Below are 18,460 nucleotides of genomic sequence, written 5' to 3'. Positions count from 1 at the left end.
GAGGGAGATCAAGGCAGCATAAGGGAATGTGGGGGTAGGGGTTGTTAAAGAGATGACAATAAGGGAGATGGAGAGGCACAGGGGAATATTAGAGCAGGTAGGGGGAAAGGAGAATGTGGTGAAACATTGGAGAGAAAATATGAGTGGGGCAGGAGACCTGGTAAAGCAAGGAGAGAGTCAGCATAGTGCAATAAAGGTGTATGTGTGTAGAGATAGTTTGGGATTAGAAGAGGGTGAATCCCCTTTCCCCAGCAGCCATCTGGAGGTCACATTTTTGAATATACATTAATGTTGGATTTTAAACCTGAAATGATCACACAGAAATTGGGGGTGGACAGCTTTTCCCTAAAATCTCACAAATCAGAAGGCAAATGAAAAACAGTATTAAAACAATCACATGATTTATTGGGATCTGAATCATGATTTTTGAACATTTGGAGTTGGACGTACTAGACACCATTGACTACACATGTTGACAGTGTAGCACTAAACTGGGATGATTCTGGGATCTCACAGTAATTTATCTATGTATTCATAAAGGCATTTACTTTGATATTAAGGCATTGGTGTCATCTCATAAGCTTTGGTTTCCCTACAGCCCTCTTGTAGAATATTGCAAGGCACAATCCCATCTCCTCTAGTTTTCAACATACATGGGAGACTTCTACAGGAGAATGCGAGATGCCTTGGACTCCTATGCCAATAGGCAGATGGCACGCATCTCTTTTTCCTGCAGATGTCGTTAGCGTCATCACATTGGATAATGTAGTGCCTAGAAGAGATAAACAAAGTGATGAATATCAGCCACTTCACACACATCAGAACAAAGAGCTGATGATAGCAAGAGGAAAACACTTAAGAGAAGCTCGACAGGACACTAATCTCATCTTCTGTTGAGGGCAGTACACCATCTCAGGGTCATATTGGATTTACCACTGTTCCGACTTATACACTTATGGTACGTCTACACTACAGCAGCATAACTATGGTTCTTTCGACCTAGCCATATCTACACTGGGGTAAGGTCAACCGTAAGAACCACCATAGTGGGTCAGATCAATGGTCCATATAGTTCAGTAGCCTGTCTCTGACAGCGGCCAGTGCCAGACACTTTAGAGGGAAGGAACAGACCAGGGCAATTTCAAGAGGGCCATCATGTCTTCCAGTCCCACCATCTGGCATTTAGGGGTTTAGGGACACCCGGAACATGGGACTATATCCCTGACCATCTTGGCTAATAGCCATTGATAGACCTATCCATGAATTTATCTAATTCTTTTTTGACCCCCATTTTACTTTTGGCCTTCACAGCACTCCCTGACAAGAAGTTCCACAGGTTGACTATATTATGTGAAGAAATACATCCATTTGTTTGTTTTAAACCTAGCTAGACAATTCACTCCTCCCTTAGTTGAATCATTGTGATCTACACTTTTGTCTTCTCCAAGTTAGTTTGCTGCAATTTAGCATACCTAAGTGGGACTGTGAAGGCATATAGAAACTCCACCTTGTACAATATGCTTCAGCCCTTATTTAGGGGAAAAACCCACCCACAAGAGAGTGCATCATACCATTTTCTGCTCACTCCACTGGCTGCCTATTTGATTCCGTAAGCATTTCAAGGTTTCTGTGCAAAGGGAAAATACTAGGCGTGTGCCATTTTATTGCTTCTTTGTGATGTACAAAGAGGTTGAATGGGTTTTGGGCGTTTTTTTAAACAGAAAAAAATAGTTTGTTTCTTCTGGATGTTTTGTCTACCCTGGAAAACTCCAGACAACTGCAGAACTCATAGGTTTATTATATTAGCGCTACCAAGGAAATTATAGATCATTAATTGCAAGAACTAATAATTATTCCATCTGTTTCAAACACTTTTGTTGTAACATTTAACTTAAAAATTTGGGGGAAAGCACTGTAACAAATTCAACATTGACTATGCCAACTGCTAAGGCTGAGAAAGCTCCTAATGAATGTTTGAGTCATTCAAGGAATCCTCCAACAAAAAAAGGGAAAAGGGGAGGAATTTTATTTCCCATTTGAAAACACCTTTCAGGACATCTTTTATATATCATAAAGCAGCAAGAAATCACAAAACCCTTGATATATTTCTGCTTTGCAGATCATCTTTAAGGGCCTAAATGGTCCAGGGATTAGCTATATTGGTAAACACCCCTCTGTTCTCAACACCAAGATAGTTGTGTTCAAAGCAAAGTTGCAGCTGGTGGAACCCAAGGTGAAGCTTTTGGGAGCAAGCTCACCAAAAGGGATCACAATTAGCTGACCCTCCTTGAGTGTCTTCAGAACTTTTATCCTCAGTAAGGCAGGTTGAAAAGCAAGTGGGCATAATTTACCATAGAAAAAGCAAAACTGGAAAACAAAACAAAAAATAGCAGCTGATGGAAAAGGCAGAAGTAGAAAACTAGGGTCCCGGGATCCTTTATGTAAAACTGGGAAGCATACCAAAAAAGTTACAAAGATGATTTGAGGTCTGGACTGGAAAACATGCTTTACAATGAGAGACTTAAGGAGCTCAATCTATCTCAGATAGAAGGATAAGAGGCAACTTGGTCACAGTTTAAGTATCTAACCAACGAGAAGATATTCAATACTACAGGGCCCTTTAATTTAATGGAAAAAGGCATAATGAAATCCAATGATTGAAACTTGAAGCTAGAAAATTTCAGCTGAAAAGAATTATAGTTTCTTTTTTCCTACTACAATGTTAAATAAGGAAGAAAAGCCTCCAAACAACAGGATCAAACAGTTCATATGCACAGTCCTTGGGAACAGCAATGTGGGTCTTAACAAAATTAAGAAACTGGATATTATTTTCATTTGGATACTCAAGCCATTACAACTGGATAGGGACTCTCAAAGATGGTATGGCCAGTTGGAGTTTCCATGGATACAAAATCAGGCCCCATAGTTTATCAGATATTTAGTGGAAGAAAAGTTAGGAACTCTTTTGAAAGAACCCTTCCAGAATCAGTGACAGAAAGTGTGGCCATACATGCCTATATTAATATTTTGTTCAGCCAGCTTATCAGAGATCTGTATTTCATGTCTGTTCAAATGCTCGTCTTCCTTGAAGACCTGGTCCGTGGGAAGTTTTAAGTTTAAAAACTAACCCATCTGAGCTGACCATAATAAAGCATTTCTTTTTGTAAAAAATAAGGTAGATGTATTCTCTACACCATTTTACAAATAGTTCAACAATTAGATATTTTTCCATCATTGGGGATTTTATTCATATTTTTAATTTCCACAAATCTTTTGTAGGTCATCTCTAAGTTTCTCTGAAGCATTAAACTCTGCAAGACAACAAAACACAGAGAATGTGGGTCAGTCTAGTGTAGTCTGCTTACTTGATTATGCCAAAGGCCCCAGATAGATGAATCTTTGCCCTTAACACTACTAATTTCTATGGGAGCCCAGTTTTCTTCAGGAATATCCTGCAACTTTCATTTCCTTGCAGAGGGCTTTCACTGCTAATGAGATCTTGACATGGCATATAGCTAGCTCTCCTCTCAACTGTATAGATGGTTTATTCCAGCGTATTTCATAATTTATGCAAATAGCCTGACACCAACAGAGATGTTAGAGCTTTTAAGGGGTACAAGATCCATTGTGCAAGAGCTTTGGTCAAAGCCACAGATAAAAGCTGAACCCAGTGCTTCTCTAGGCTCAGGTTTTATCTGTGGCTTTGACTAAGACACAGGATGTCATGCTGGATCCCTTTTTTTTTTTTTTTTTGGCCTTAACAGGCAGGGCACTTCTTTAGCTCAACATTTTATCATAGCTAGACTAAAGTATCCATTTCCATTACAGCAAGGGAATTCTTATACTTGCACAGACATAAAAAATCATTACTGGTATGCACCTTTTGCCTCATGCTGCTCCACATCCTCTTCAGAATGCAGCAACTACACTTTTACAGAGGTTTGACTTTCTGTACTCTGCTACCATTTTACTAAGGGTCCCATTCTTAATGGGATTCAGACAGATAGTGCACTTAAATGCATTAGCATTAATGAAAAGTGCCATCTTGACAGCCCTGGAACAAAGTCTTACGTTTAATCCCTTGAATTCAGAGAATATTGGCAATGCAAGCTTTTCTAGTGTCCCCAAGGTCAGTTTTGAGGTACCATCTCTCAGAGAGGGGAAGTAAATCTTTAGGCCCATTTCTTGGTTTCTCTACTGAGATTATTAGTAATGCTAATAATGAAGTAAAAACTCAGCTACCCACCATCTTTCAGAGGGTGCTACTATTTGTTCCCTTTTCAAACAGAAAAACAAAAATTGTCATGCTGAATCAGATCAGTGGTCCAGCTAAACCAGTAGGCCATCTCTGACAGAGATCAGTACCCAGACTCTTCAAAGGTACAAGACACCCTACACCAAACAGTTATGGTATAAGCCACCACCCACCTCCATTAGTGGTGGTTTTATGCCCTGAAACACAAGGGTTTATAGACCTTATTGAAAAAAAAATCTAATGTAATGGTGGATTCTCTTAACCACATAAATGTCTCATCATTTTTTGAATCCTGCAAAGCTCTGGACTTCAATTATATCTTGTGACAGTGAGTTCCACAGGTTGATTTTGCCTTGTGGAAGTAACTATTCACTTTCTTCAAGTATAATCTTGTTCTTGTATTATAAGGAAGGGTAAATAAGAGTGCCCAATTTACATGGTCCACCTATAGAGTTCGAAGACCCTGTATCCCATTGTCACATCTTCACAGTCCCCCTCACATCCTTTAATTGTGGAGTCAGGTACCAGTATAGAAAAAGAGACCATTAGCAGGTCCCTCCTTCCAATTTCACGCCCTTGCCCTCCTCACTTGAAATTCTGTCTTCCACTAAATACCAAGGAAACAAACCACTTGCCATAGTAACATAATCTAGGGAATGACAAGAGTTTGGGAAATTTGCTTGTGAAATAAGGTACTTAAAAAGTGGGACTGATGCAGCTATTGATTCATATTGATTTCCCAGCCTCAGTATACACACTGGGTCTGGTGCCACCTCCGCCACCAAACTGCAGCCACGTAAGTTGGAGAACTTTATTAAAATATATCCAGGAAATAAACAACATTTCTAACAAGAGCCAGGAGAGAATTGAAGTGAGAAAGACATCTGTACAGGGAACATTGATATAAAGGTTTGTTTACATGCTTTATTTTAAAATGTTTCACAGTTTAGTCATTCTCTACAAAAATATATTTCTGAAACTTTGAATCCTCTATAAAAAAGCTGGTCAGCAGCAGTGAACCCAACAAGCAAAATGTACCTTAGGACAGAGCAAGCACCTCCTATAAGCAGATCAGTGTGACCAGGGCACTCCTGCCTCACCCTGGAATAGAAGGTTTTTGTTCTTTGGGATTAAGCTCCATACTCATTTTGAAGGAAGGCAATTTAAGAAAAAAAACATTTTCCTTCCATCCCTCCAGGCTGCATGAAACCTGGGACAGGGGGCTGTGGATCAGTGTAACACACAGAAGAGGGTGCTGTGAAAAGAGAACTTGACATCCTGGTGAGGGGAACATGACTGTGCTTTACTACTGGTATCCATTGTTCTATGAAAAGTCTGATTACAAGAGCCCCTTTATTGATAATGGCCAGCCCCAGGCTAAACAATACTAAGCACAGGCACTATCTGGGGTATGACTGGAATAGTTCACCAGCAGCTGGAGAGCTCTTCCTTGGCATTAGGGGAGGATTCAGCTTGATTTTAACTAAAAAAATCTTACATTTGTATCTTCATTATGGCAGCTCTGACCAAACTGGCACTCGCTTTCATTTCCAAATGCAGGTCTATGTGGCACTGGCTCTAATGGAACCAGTATCCTCAAGGCTAATGCTTAGGTCAAGTTTATCAGCATTCAGAACTGCAGCTAGCAGTCCTCACATTTCTAGATATGTATTCCTAGTACACCAATCACCACGGTATCTAGGCACCAAATACAAGAATTAAGAAGCTCAGTATCATTTCAAGTGAAATCATCTTCTCCACTCCTCCCTCAGGGAGATTTTACTGGATAGGTCTTCAGAGATACTTGTGAATAAAAAAAAATGCTGGCTCTTAAGTGTCTTGCACTGCACTCTAGAACAGACAAGATAAAAGGATTCTGTGTTTGGAAATCCCACACCTGGGAACGCCTTAACCAAAAGTTATCTGCCTTCCTGGATCTTTACATACAAGGCAGTAGTTTCAGCAGCAAGTTGAGAAAATAATAGTTACTGATAGAAAAACCAGTCTAATATAGTAATTACATTTACAATCAGCTCTCTGAATCCTTAAAGGAACCTTTCTTCCCACTTGTCCTGAATGCCTATTAGGAGAGCAGCTTTCTAAATTATAGCCTTGTTGAGTTTTTAGATATAAGAGTAGATTAGCAAATCATTGAAGGGAAAGAGAAAATGCTACTTTCACCTCCAATTAAATTTTTTCTGAGCTGCAGGCTTTGCTCAAAGGCTTCTCGTCCTCATGACACATGCCTACCACTAATCCCACCTACTGTGCCCCAGTTCGACCTTCTAAAATCCTGAGCAACCAAGAAGGTATGTGAATTTTAAAACTGAATCAGTCTCATCCGTAACACACAACCCGAGTGCCTGCATCAACCTTAGCAAACAGCCAAATTCATCTTCAAAACCAAAAACCATACAACTCAGAAAAACTGAATCACATCCACTAGTACTAGATAGTCATCCAGTCAAAGTGAAAGTCCAAAAGGGAAAAGGGGAAGTTGAAGCACTCATTGCAAATACTCCTTCCTCCCTGGCCTCTTTACCCCAAATAAAAAAGTCACTCCAAGATGTCAGCACTAGTCTACAAAATAAACCAGTACTTGCCAACAGGATTGGAGACTGATTTAAAACTAGAAAACAATGAGAAAGCCTGAAAACTTGAGAAGTTCTACAGCTTCATTCAGTTCCCTAAACTGTAAACAATTATCTAATTTGGTAGTTCCCTCTGCTCCCCACCCAATTTCCAGACTCCCTTCTTCAGAAACAAGGGACAGTCTGTTTCTCAGCGGACAACAAAAAGATCTGCCCCTTCTCCTTCATCAGTTATATGCACAGGCTGTTCAGCTTCCACACACCCAGCAAGACTCCTGGAGGGCACCTACTTTGAAGTACCTGAGCAACAGGAATAAAACGTGAATTGTTGTAGTCCAAAAGAGTTGTCAGCTTTTAGACCATCTAGAAATACTGAAGCGTGTAAAACCCAAGAAGGGAGCAGAATTACTTTATGTGGGCCCAGGAGGATATAAATAGGAGTAATGTGATTAAATGAAAAAAAATGTAGGATGAATATTAGGAAAATCTTCCTGTCGTGGAGTCTAGTAAGCTGAAGAATCATCTCCCCAAGACAGCGGCAGATGCACCAAGGGGCATTTAACATTGGACTAAGCCCTGAAGAGAACAATCCTCCCTGGCCTTGGGGGATGGGCTAATTGGGACCTACATCTCTTCCTTCTCCAATTTCTAGGATTCTAGTATAACATTTCTCTTGTGGATAAACTGCATTAGCAGCATGTGAGATAAAGGCATGTACAGGACCAGCAGTAGCAACTTCACAATGCTTTAACTTTTGCTGCCTCCCAGTACAAATTTCCTACACTTCTGCATTCCCTCCTTCCCTCCCTCAGCTGGGCACAGATTCCAGGGACTCTCCTAAATCTTCATGACCATCTCAGGAGACAGTACATCTGAGTGGTTTCCTTTAATCCTCCCCAAATCTTTTATGAATCAGTTTGTTGGTAGTCTCAGATTCATTCTTGCTCTTGTGCTCATGCCCAGCACTAACATTACAAGAGCAAAACTTCTCACTGTCAATTTGCAGCAACCCTGGGTATGCCTGTGCTCAGAGGCACCTGGGTCAGGATAAACAAGGCAGTGCACAGCACTGGGCATGGGCTTTCTTTTTCCTGCAATGCAGTACACCAGATCATATGCCTAACTTCTCTTCATCTTACTAGTCCTGCTTGAACACTCCCCATCACTTGTGCTTCCTGAGACTGCAAGTCACTCGTGAAAATCTGCATCAAGTTTGGTACTGGAGACAATGGGAGGCCTCCCTGTTCAGCCAGCTCCTGTTCTGCTGCATTCAAGCCCATGAGAGTGCCTTCCTGTGAAACATAACAGAGGCAGGGTCATGGGACACTACATGTTAAACTAAATTTCAAAGGGGAGGCAAGGTCACTGCTCCTGCCGCAGACAAGGAAAAAGATTCACCAAGAGATTAAAACTAAATGGGTTATAAAATATCTGTTGAAAGGCAAGAGCTAATGTTTGCCAGTAATGAAATGCATTCTCCTGTCCTGTGTGAACAGGAAACAGTCTCAGTGGGGTGTTAGAAAAGGTCCTAGCAGGGAGCTCTCCCCCTACTTTTTCTGCTGCCAGAGGAGAAGGGAGAGAGAAGATGCTATTGGTCAGCGGGGATTTCTCTGTCTGGGTCCTGTTTGCTCGTCTCTCCTGGGGAAGGGGTACGTGGTGCAGAGTGAGACACAGAGGGCATCCCGTGAGCTACAATCCCCTCCACAACCGCTGGCTCCGGCAGCCCAGGGGCTGCTACTCCCACTACTCCTGGAGGAAACCTGAAACCAACAGAAAACACGTGGAGATTACATGCCTGTCTAAGGAAGAGCACTGCAAAGGGAAAGGACAACAAAGCTGTGCCCTCACCCACATGTTCTGAATTGGCTATCACAGCTCAGAGGAAATGCAAGTCATGATGCTGCACTGAGCAAAGGTCTCCAAACAAAACTGCTCTGAGCTAGGACTACAGTAAATGTTGTCAGGACTGAATGGGCCCAGTTATGTGTTGATCCAAATGGCACCTATTCCCAGACAGCTACCAGCTGGGGATTAAGGGCAGAGATGGCCGCAGGGTCACACTAAACACACCGAAAATTTTGAGACATAGCTTGTCTTTACTAGAGAGAACAGAATGCCTGACACCCCATTCACACACCCTGAATGGCTAGAAATTGTCAATATATACAAGAGGTTGCAATTCTCTAAGGGGAACATGCTGCTGGATACACCTCCCTGGGCTGTGATAGGAAGAGATTAGCAACTTCTAAGCAAAATTTTCCTTTCTTCCCATTATCCCTGACTATTTCTCTGGGGGGGGGGGGGGGGGAAGAGGAAAGAAGAGGTAGTGATTCCCCCCTTGAAACTGAGCAGGCATTACCAACATCAACAATCCTCATAGCGTCCATGTTACTGATGGGGAAACAAATACAAAAGTGAAGCAACCTGCCCAAGATCACACAGTGAATCTGTGGCAGAAAAATAGAACCCCAGAGACCTGTTCATAGTCTCTTGTCCAATCCACTGGACCATGATGCCTCTCATTTACAGTCCAATCGTGGTATGAAGGAAAGAGTGCTGTATGCAGACAATAATTCCATGCTGGGGTGCAGAACTTCATCATTCCCAGGAGGCAGATCCCTTTTCATGGACCCACCAGCGTACCACATACCAAGGGGTTTCTCTAGCACTTAGCCTTTCAAAATCCTTGCAAGAGAACTGGTGCCCAGAAGGTTCATTAACTGATCAAGAGAATCCTGAATTCCCAGAGCTGGTACAGACTATCACTCTAATTTCAGACAGGGAAGCTTAATGCTTATGGGCCAGCTAAAGAAGTGAGGCTGACAGATTTCTGAAGAAAACCTACCACCATTCAACTTGTAAGAAGGGATATGCTGCTAGATAAGAGCAATTCTCAGAAGCCCAAAGAAAGGGCTCTACCCAGGATGCTGGGGTCTTTATGTAAAAGATAAGCACGTGCGTAAGTGACCTGCACATTAAGCAGGAGCTCAGAGGGCCTGCTTCTCTCACCTGTAAGCCACAGCTCCATTGAGTTCTGGGTGAACAGCTGCAGGATCAATACTTGGCCACTGAGCAGCTAACAGCAAATACTCCTTATTAACACAGTTCCTCAAAGTATCAGGTATGTGACCTGTGGTGACACCAAGAAGGGCAGAGGATAGCAGGAGACAAATAGGAAGTGAAGATGCCCAAATATTTCCACATGAAAGCAGCCAGGAAGGGACCCAACAGCCCCTCCCACCTCAGTACCATAGGACAGAGGTGGGGAGAGATCTAAATCAAGAGCCTACACACACAGAGTCTCAGAGGAATACTCAATGAATTGATGGTCCCTCCCCATCCCTGGGATCTCAGGGAAGGGCTGGCTCCTTGTGTTGCAATTGCCAGTCCCCACCTTTCACAGGAGACACTGGACACAAACACCCCCAAGAGAAAATGGGTGCACAATGCAGCCATCGGTGAAACCATTCCATGGGGGAGGAATGAGATGTCAGATCCCCAGAGGGAAGGGGAATAGGACATCAGTACTGATCACATACAACTTGGGACAGAAAGAGTAAAGAATCTCTCTCCAGCATTAGCTATGAGACCCTCATAAGTCAAAGACAACCAGTGACTTGTATTCCAGCTCCAGAAATGAGTCAGTGAGCACCATCCCAGCAGACCTAGCTTTAACAAAACAGTCAGCAGTTACTGTTCCATAGTCCTGACTCAGGAAACCCATGAACAACTCTCATCCCCACAGCAGCTGCAAAGCACCAGGGCAGACCTGGCCTCCCCAGTTACCTGTGATAGCTCTGCGGATCTCTTTAGCTGCATCTTCCCTGGACTCAATGGAAGCCTGCTCACTGTACCAGGCTGTGTGAGGGGTGCAGATCACATTGGGAGCATCTTTTAGGGGCCCCTGAGCAAAGCTGTGATGGAAAGACAAACATGTGGTTTCTGCTGGAAAGCGAAATTCCCTTTCTGTCCTCCCAGGTGTAACCATGCCCCAACTGAAACCAGAGAATTATCCAGTGCAGAAGAGCCATAGGATGGCAGCGGGTATCTGGCTTCGGTGTTACCTGAAGGGTTCAGACTCGTGCACATCAAGTGCTGTTCCTCTGATTCTCCCCTCCTTCAAGGCTTGTGCCAAGGCCTTCTCATCTACTAGCCCCCCACGGGCTGTGTTCACCAGAAAGCAGCCATGGCGCATCTGGAGAGGGGGGGAAAAAAAGTGTTTGAGAATTCCTGCCTTCCCGTGGAGTCTGGAGGAGACTTCTCAAAAAGAGCAGGAACCTAGCTCCCCACCTTGGTGTCCCTAGCCTCTGTTAGCCAGAAGCTGGGAATGGGCGACAGGGATGGATCACTTGATGATTACCTGTTCTGTTCATTCCCTCTGGGGCACCTGGCACTGCCCACTGTCGGAAGACAGGAGACTGGGCTAGATGGACCATTGGTCTGACCCAGTCTGGCCATTCCTATGTAACCTGAAAAGCTTAGGAGAAGTCAGGCTCTCTCAGAGCCAATTGGGGAGAAGAAAACTTGCCAGTTGGGTCTACAGAACTAACTTCTAACACAGGAAGGGGGAAAAGGAGCTCATAGGTTTCCCACCCTAAAGACACGTACTTCTTTTAGCGGAGTACCTCAGTGCAAACAAGATTCACAATGGCAGAAAACTGGACTGATTTATTCAGGAGGTTCTCAATCCCAAGAGCGCATTGAAAGGCATCACCAGAATGGCAGGAGGAGAGACTCAGAGCAGCTTAGCACGGAGTGCTATGGGTTGGGTTGGGATCGAGGGGGCATTATCAGAGCTGTGTGACGGCACTTCCACAGCCTCGGACCTAATCACTCCTGGCTCTACCAAACATTATCAGTTACTCATTTTAAATGTAATTTGAAACTAATAACCTAAAACATGCTTTATAAATGAAATTATTCAGAGAGAGTCAATCCTCCGCTTCTCCTAAGAACAAATTTTGCACAGCACAAAGCCCAGGCACCCCGATGCACCCACTCCCAGCCTGCAAAGGCAGCAGGAGCCACACATCAGAGGTAGCAGGATTCACATGCTATCAGCCTCTGTGGAAGCAGCAGTTTGTGTTCATTCATTTCCCAAGTGCTTTGTGGGGAAACCAAGCTTCTGGCTGCACCTGTTTAATAGTGAAGTCATTGATGAGGTGATGATTATGTTCATTCAGACTGCAGTGCAATGTGATGCAATCACTGTGCATTAGCAGGTCCTGCAGAGTTCCTATTCGCTGTAACCCCAGGGATCGCTCCACGCCATCTGGTAGATACGGATCATAGAAAATCACGTTGAAGCCAAAGGGCTTGGCTCTCAGGGCCACTGCCTGCCCAACTCGGCCTTCAAAGGAGAAAACATACCTATGTCAAGCACAACGCAACACAAGCACAACACAAAGCTGCTAGGGGACTGGAGTATGGATAAGAGTCATTCCTAGGACTCAAGGGTTCTATAGCCCTTCAGGGAAATGACAAAGCAGAGACTGGTCATTTATATGGTTCTATGTTGCTCCCATGATGAGAATTAGCCCTCACCCATGCTACGGCGGCCAACAGCACTCAGCCCATTGGAGAAACATAACCAGGTCTGCACCTTGATCCACAGGCCCAACATACAGACTGGGGAACAGGTTACCTGACTACAAGTGCTTCAGGAACAATCTGATATCAGAAACACACAGAAAGCTCCCAACACCATGGCTAGCATACACAGTGACGGAACTACCACTGGAAGGGACCATCTGAAGCTTACAGTTTTTCTAATCACTGGAACATGAGAAAAGAAGAGTTCTTACTACCATGACTATTGCCCAGCTTCTGGGGGCAGTAGCATTGCACTCTAGGGCACTGGTGGTATAAATTAGAAGTCTGATATTTATAGAAGTTAGCTAGAATGTTTCACTGGTTAGCAGCCACTGAGATTATCTATTCCTGAGGCTGAGAGCAACACCAACATTCCCAAAAGCTTTCAGAGCTCCCTTTTCAGCCTAACAGTCACCTTTGCTTACCAAGGCCAATGATGCCCAAGGTCTCACCACGGATACGCACGGCACCTCCAGCCACCTCTCGAATTTGCTCCATGCTTGAGGCTCGGTTTCCTTCCCGCATAGCCTGATGAAGCCAAGTAACCCGGCGATACAGGTTCAAGATGTGACAGAGGGTAGAGTCAGCAGTCTCCTCCACAGAGGAGGAGGGGATGTTGCACACTGCAATGCCTAGAAAGAGGAAGTACAAATGAGATTCCCAGCACCGCCTATAGCACCTCTGCTGCAAACTCTACTCATACAACATGATGGCTAGAAGACAGCAATAGTCCTGGCGCTTGGGACTAAGGTAGCACACGGCACCAATCCGAGCATCCAAGTTTCAGAATCCAGCCTTGTATTGAGATGGAGAAGTTCCTCGCAGTCTTTTAACCTCTAGGAAAGTTTCCTAAGTTGCCTTGCTTCTAAAGGACCTTTAGACTGCACCACCACCACTGCCAGAAATGTGGCAAAATCAGAGAGCTGAGCTGTACAAATAGCACAGGAAGCAGCATCTAGAATGTCCATGCCCAAGGATGCAACCCAGAGCTGTTCCTGAGGAATTAACTAGCAGACTTTAGGAGCAGAGATGGCTGAACTCTTCCAGACCTCATGCACCAGATGCTCAAGGCCAGGCTGAAAGCATAGGCTTCCCCAGCAGCTGCAACCACAAGGTAACTAAGTCATTAAACACACAGTGGGAACCCACAGGAATCCTTCTCAAAATCCATTTGCGATTAAATTTGAAACAATGGTTACTAAAGTTACCACTACCAACTGTTCTGTACAGCAACACAGACAAACTCAAAATACTGTAGGCAAGAACGATCAATTAAGTTCTAATGCTAAGGGAGTTAAGGTCCTGAAAGATTCTTTGCTGCCAGGAAGCAGGGAAATGTTAAAGGACTGTAGAGAACCCTAGATATATTCTGAGTAATCCACCACAAGGAGGGATTTGATGCAGTGGCCTTCTTGGAATGATAGTTGGCTAAACTGCTAGATACTGGCTTCTGTTAGGTCTCCCTGGCTTGAGAGGACTCTTAGGATCCCAAGGAAGGGCCAGCATCTCCAGAGAATTTTTCAGCAAACAAAATCCTTTAAGTAGCCAGGAAAAGAAAATCATGCCCAATGGGATGAAACTGCTTCTTCCCCAAAACTTAACCCTAGAATCTAGGAATTTAGTTGGAAAAGGAAGCTTTTCTGGAGCCTTAGCCCACAGTATTTTGCCTTGACAAACATAAAAGGACCTAAAAAGTCACAACAGTAGCCCAACAGCTAACTAAGGACCAGGAAAGAAACCCAGGACGGAAGTGAAAGCACAGATGATTCAGCATTGTACACACCTGTTGATTGAGCCTGTAATATAGAATAGAGATCCAAAAAATTCATTTGGATCCCTACACACGCAATTGGAACAGCAATGGCTACACTCACTCAATCCCAAATATCTGACACTTTTACTCCATCCATTCCTTATGCAGTGCTCAGCCAGAATTTAGTTGCATATAAAGTCTATTGGAAAGGCAAGTAGTGATTATTAAACATTTGAACTGAACTTGTCCAATAAGAAGTCAGTTCTTTCCTTGTGGTTTTTGTATTTGTAGTAAAGACCTGACTGAATCTAAACAGGTGCAAGACCTATTCATCTGTAAGTGTAGTATCCAAAGATTATATTTAGCCTTCCTTGTGTCCAGAACTCAGGGATCTTCATGATCCCTATATCTGAATGACCTAAAAACCTTAACTCTCTTCTCAGGCCAGCTGCCCTTTAACCTTTGAGTTCAAACATTCTATCTGGTATCTAAAGAAGCCCCAGCCTAAAGGGCTCTCTCTGAAATTCTTTTATGTGGGTGTTGACCAGCATGGGTATTGTCTCTCGCGAGAAAAGAAATATATGTTATAATCTCCTATAGATCCACTTTTAACCCCAAAACAGACATACTGTGGTCATCATACCTAATTCTGCAGCTGACTTGATGTCCACATTGTCATAGCCACTGCCAATACGCACAATGACCCGGAGGGCTTTGAACTTCTCCAGGTCCTGGCGGGACAAGGTGATAGTGTGGTACATCAAAGCTCCCACAGCCTCATTCAGCACCTACAAACACAAACAGAAAGCATACCAGCCTGAGAACCATTCCCTACTCCTGCAGCTCCATAGTGGCACAGAGCTAGTCAGCTCCATCCCCATAAAGGCTCATTTAGTCTCCCCACCTTCTCATGGATTTCCTGAGTTGACTGAGCATCACAGAAAGCCACTGTAGCAACATCCTTCAGGATTGGCATTTCCACAGTGCAATCCCTCCCATCTAGGAGTGCAACCAGTGGTCGGGCAGGCATTGGGCCATTCACAATAGGAGGCCGTATACCTACAGACAAAGACAACAGTGATCAGCTGTGCAGGAGAGAGGAACAAGTGAATTCTGGAGCCCATAATTAACATCAGCAAGGGGGTATACTTAAGTCAGCACTGATCCAGTAGGGCACAAGAAGCTACACTTCCACAATATAAAAAAGATTAAGGAAGAAAATGGTCAGTGGCGATGTGAAAGGGTCAACAAATTCAGAAGAAATGTAGGAAAGTGAAGCCAGAGTAGAAATATCCATGCCTCTGGTGTGAAGAGGACACAGCAGAAAGTTTTGAGTGAGGGCCCAGAATGAGCAGCCTCACCAGAAACAAGGTTCAAAGCATTGTATTAATACAGTAACTCCTCGCTTAACGTTGTAGTTATGTTCCTGAAAAATGCGACTTTAAGCGAAACAATGTGAAGCGAATCCAATTTCCTCATAAGAATTAATGTAAATAGGCGGGGTTAGGTTCCAGGGAAATTTTTTTCACCAGACAAAAGACTATATAAGTTTTAATTGTTTATGTTTTAAACAATTTAATACTGTACACAGCAATGATGATTGTGAAGCTTGGTTGAGGTGGTGAAGTCAGAGGGTGGAATATTTCCCAGGGAGTGCCTTACCGCTAAATGAGAAACTAGCACTCGGCTGAGCCCTCAAGGGTTAACACTTTGTTGTTAATGTAGCCTCACACTCTACAAGGCAGCACAAATGGAGGGACGGGAGACAGCATGGCAGACAGAGATAGAGAGACACATCCTGTGTGTGTATGTGTGAGAGAGAGAGAGAGAGAGAGAGATGCACATTGCCCCTTTAAGTACACTGACCTCACTCTAAGTACATTGCCTTTTTAAGTAGATCAGCAAGTTGAGACAGCAGCTGCTGCCAGCAAGCTCCCTCCATCCTGAGCCCTGTCGTATTGTCGTTCCCTCCCCCCCGCTCTATGTAGATGGGGTAAGTGGGGGGCAGGAGCAGGGGGGACACCCTGACATTGCCCCCCCATGCACAGCAAGCAGGAGGCTCCCAGGAGCAGCTCCAAGGCAGAGGGCAGGAACAGCACACGGCAGTGGGGGAGGGACAGCTGAACTGCCGGCAATTGCTAGCCTGCTGGGCGGCTGCCGCACAGGGAATTTAAGGGAGCGGGGAGCTGATAGGGGGGCTGCCGGTCCACCCTGGTTCCAAGCCCCCACCAGCTAGCTCCAACAGGCTGCTCTTTCTGCAAGCAATGGACAAAGCAGGCGGCTGCCAAACAATGTTATAAAGGGAGCATTACGCAACTTTAAACGAACATGTTCTCTAATTGATCAGCAACGTAACAACGAAACTACGTTAATCGGGACGACTTTAAGTGAGGAGTTACTGTAGTGCTGAATGAGAAAAAACATGCACACACAAGTGTAACAAGGGTCTCAATATTGTTACAGAATTCTCTTCCCAGAAATTGTCCTCAATTCATGTTATATAACAGAAAGGGACTCCTACCGACATTGTGGCCACCATATTCTGGATTAAGGAAATAAAAGATGAGGTCAACCAACATCAGGTTAACAGCAGAATCTGTTCTTCACAATTCCTTATGTCCCTAGCTGCTTTCCCTCCTAGACCCTGGCTTGAAAGATACCCCCTTTTTAGAGGGCTCCTAATAGGAACTTCCTGCCTCATATTAGCAAAGACAGGAAGCATCTATTGAGAGCCAGAAGTGTGCAACCAGAGGGCTCTACGGAACTGTTCCCTGCAGATGGAAGGAAAAGAAAATGGATAAGCAGCTGGCAACTTTATTTCAACTTTTTAAAAGATATTTCAGTTCATTATCCAACGTTAGCCAACTCTCCCAGAGTTCAATCCTAGTGTTTGAATCACTGCTAGGGAGGATTGCTGTGCCAAGGGTGAAGGAGTGTTTCCTGCAGCAAGGAGGCAGGGCAATAATCACCCTAGAAAACTCTCTCTACCTCAGAATGTCTCTCCAAGGAGAACTATGCCTGATCCCTAGCTTGCACTCCTAATACAACAGAGGATTTAGATATTGTTTCATAATAGTCACAGCCTCCACAGTCTCAGCTGAATCTCACTGTGAAAATTTCTACTGCATCTTGTAAAGCCTTTCAAAAATCTTCATTCACTGCAACAAGAACAGAAAAACAGGGCATCTTCTGGGAGATGAAAAGTGATGGGGTTTAAAGATGTCCCAAATTTATCTTAATCCTAATCCTCTGGCTCTCTAGGCTCTGGCCTGAACAGAAAAGAAGTGAGAGCAGAGCACCTAGTTTCACTAGAGAGTCATTCCAGTTGCCCCTGCCTGTAGGAACTGAGTTTCAGATTTACTCATCTCACCCAAACACCCTTTTCCAGAAACAGAGCAGTCTCCTGAACCTCAAGGCTCTAGGGATAGAGGGTTACCTTCACAAATCCGGTCCAGCCTCTGACGCTTCACTTTGTGTCTGTCCATGAGACAAGCCAAGACTGACCTGAGCAGCCCTGAGGGGAGCCTCTGCACAGGATACTTGGCTCAGATTCCCTGAGCAATGCTGAAAAGAGACGGAGTACGATATTACGGTTATTCCTGAACTCCGTGCCCACGCCACACACATCGGTGGCGGAACCCCCGCTCGCCCCTCCGAGGCAGCTGGATTCGGAGACGGAAAAAACCCTGGGCCCCTCCCCCACCCGATCCGGCCGAGCAAATCGCGCACTGCCCGGGCGTCAGCAACGGGCGGGGGAATCCCCCAGGACGGGACGCGGCTCCCCGGCTCCAGTCCCCCTGCGGCCGGACTCCGCGCGCCAGAGGGCTCTGTGCTCAGGGCACCTGAGGGGCTTCACCAGACGGACGTGCAGCGGCGGCAGGCCCCAGCCCTCCCCCGCAGGCCGCCCCTCCCTGGCCCGGGCGGGGAACAGCGAGGCCTGCGGCGTCATAGCCGGCGGAGACTCGCTCCTCCCCACAGCCCACACTCACCGCCGGGCCCCAGGTCCCGACTCCCAGTAGGAAGCGGAAGGGCCGGGCCGGGCCGAGTCCGCGGCGAGCGAGGCCCCAGTCTCCCGTCCCTGGGCAGCGCCCCGTCCGGCCCGGAGCGGAACGGACCGCGCAGCCATAGAGACGCAATGCAGAGCGCCGCTCGCTTCCGGTTCCTCTCTGCGAAAACAACATCCGTTTCCCGCTCCGGCCGATCCCGCCGCGAGCGCCCCGCCCCCGCCGGCAGCGAGCCAGGGGAGCGGAGAGACCTGCGGGGCCGCGC

General features: G+C 45.2%; 1 protein-coding gene across 7 annotated transcripts; it reads right to left on the bottom strand.

Moving 5' to 3' along the window:
* Nucleotides 1-384: 384 nt before the first annotated feature.
* Nucleotides 385-18,281, bottom strand: LOC135882077 (C-terminal-binding protein 2). 7 transcript variants are annotated; one of them, XM_065408848.1, is made up of 11 exons: nt 18,181-18,281; nt 17,628-17,755; nt 15,096-15,250; nt 14,835-14,979; nt 12,864-13,070; nt 11,982-12,196; nt 10,911-11,041; nt 10,633-10,760; nt 9,856-9,976; nt 8,398-8,606; nt 685-772 (listed from the first exon to the last, which is right to left on the bottom strand). In XM_065408848.1, exons 2-10 carry the CDS (start codon nt 17,674-17,676, stop codon nt 8,435-8,437), a joined length of 1,323 nt encoding a protein of 440 aa, XP_065264920.1. In that variant the 5' UTR covers nt 17,677-17,755; nt 18,181-18,281; the 3' UTR covers nt 685-772; nt 8,398-8,434. The 7 variants fall into 7 exon arrangements, with proteins under 7 accessions (XP_065264918.1, XP_065264919.1, XP_065264923.1 ...); XM_065408846.1 differs by lacking the exon at nt 8,398-8,606 and having other exon boundaries at nt 385-772; nt 18,181-18,280; XM_065408847.1 differs by lacking the exons at nt 8,398-8,606; nt 18,181-18,281 and adding an exon at nt 18,034-18,077 and having other exon boundaries at nt 385-772.
* Nucleotides 18,282-18,460: the final 179 nt, after the last annotated feature.

Source organism: Emys orbicularis, chromosome 8 (genome assembly GCF_028017835.1).
Source record: "Emys orbicularis isolate rEmyOrb1 chromosome 8, rEmyOrb1.hap1, whole genome shotgun sequence".
In the NCBI taxonomy this organism is placed as follows: domain Eukaryota; kingdom Metazoa; phylum Chordata; order Testudines; family Emydidae; genus Emys; species Emys orbicularis.
This window is presented reverse-complemented; position numbering and strand designations above follow the sequence as displayed.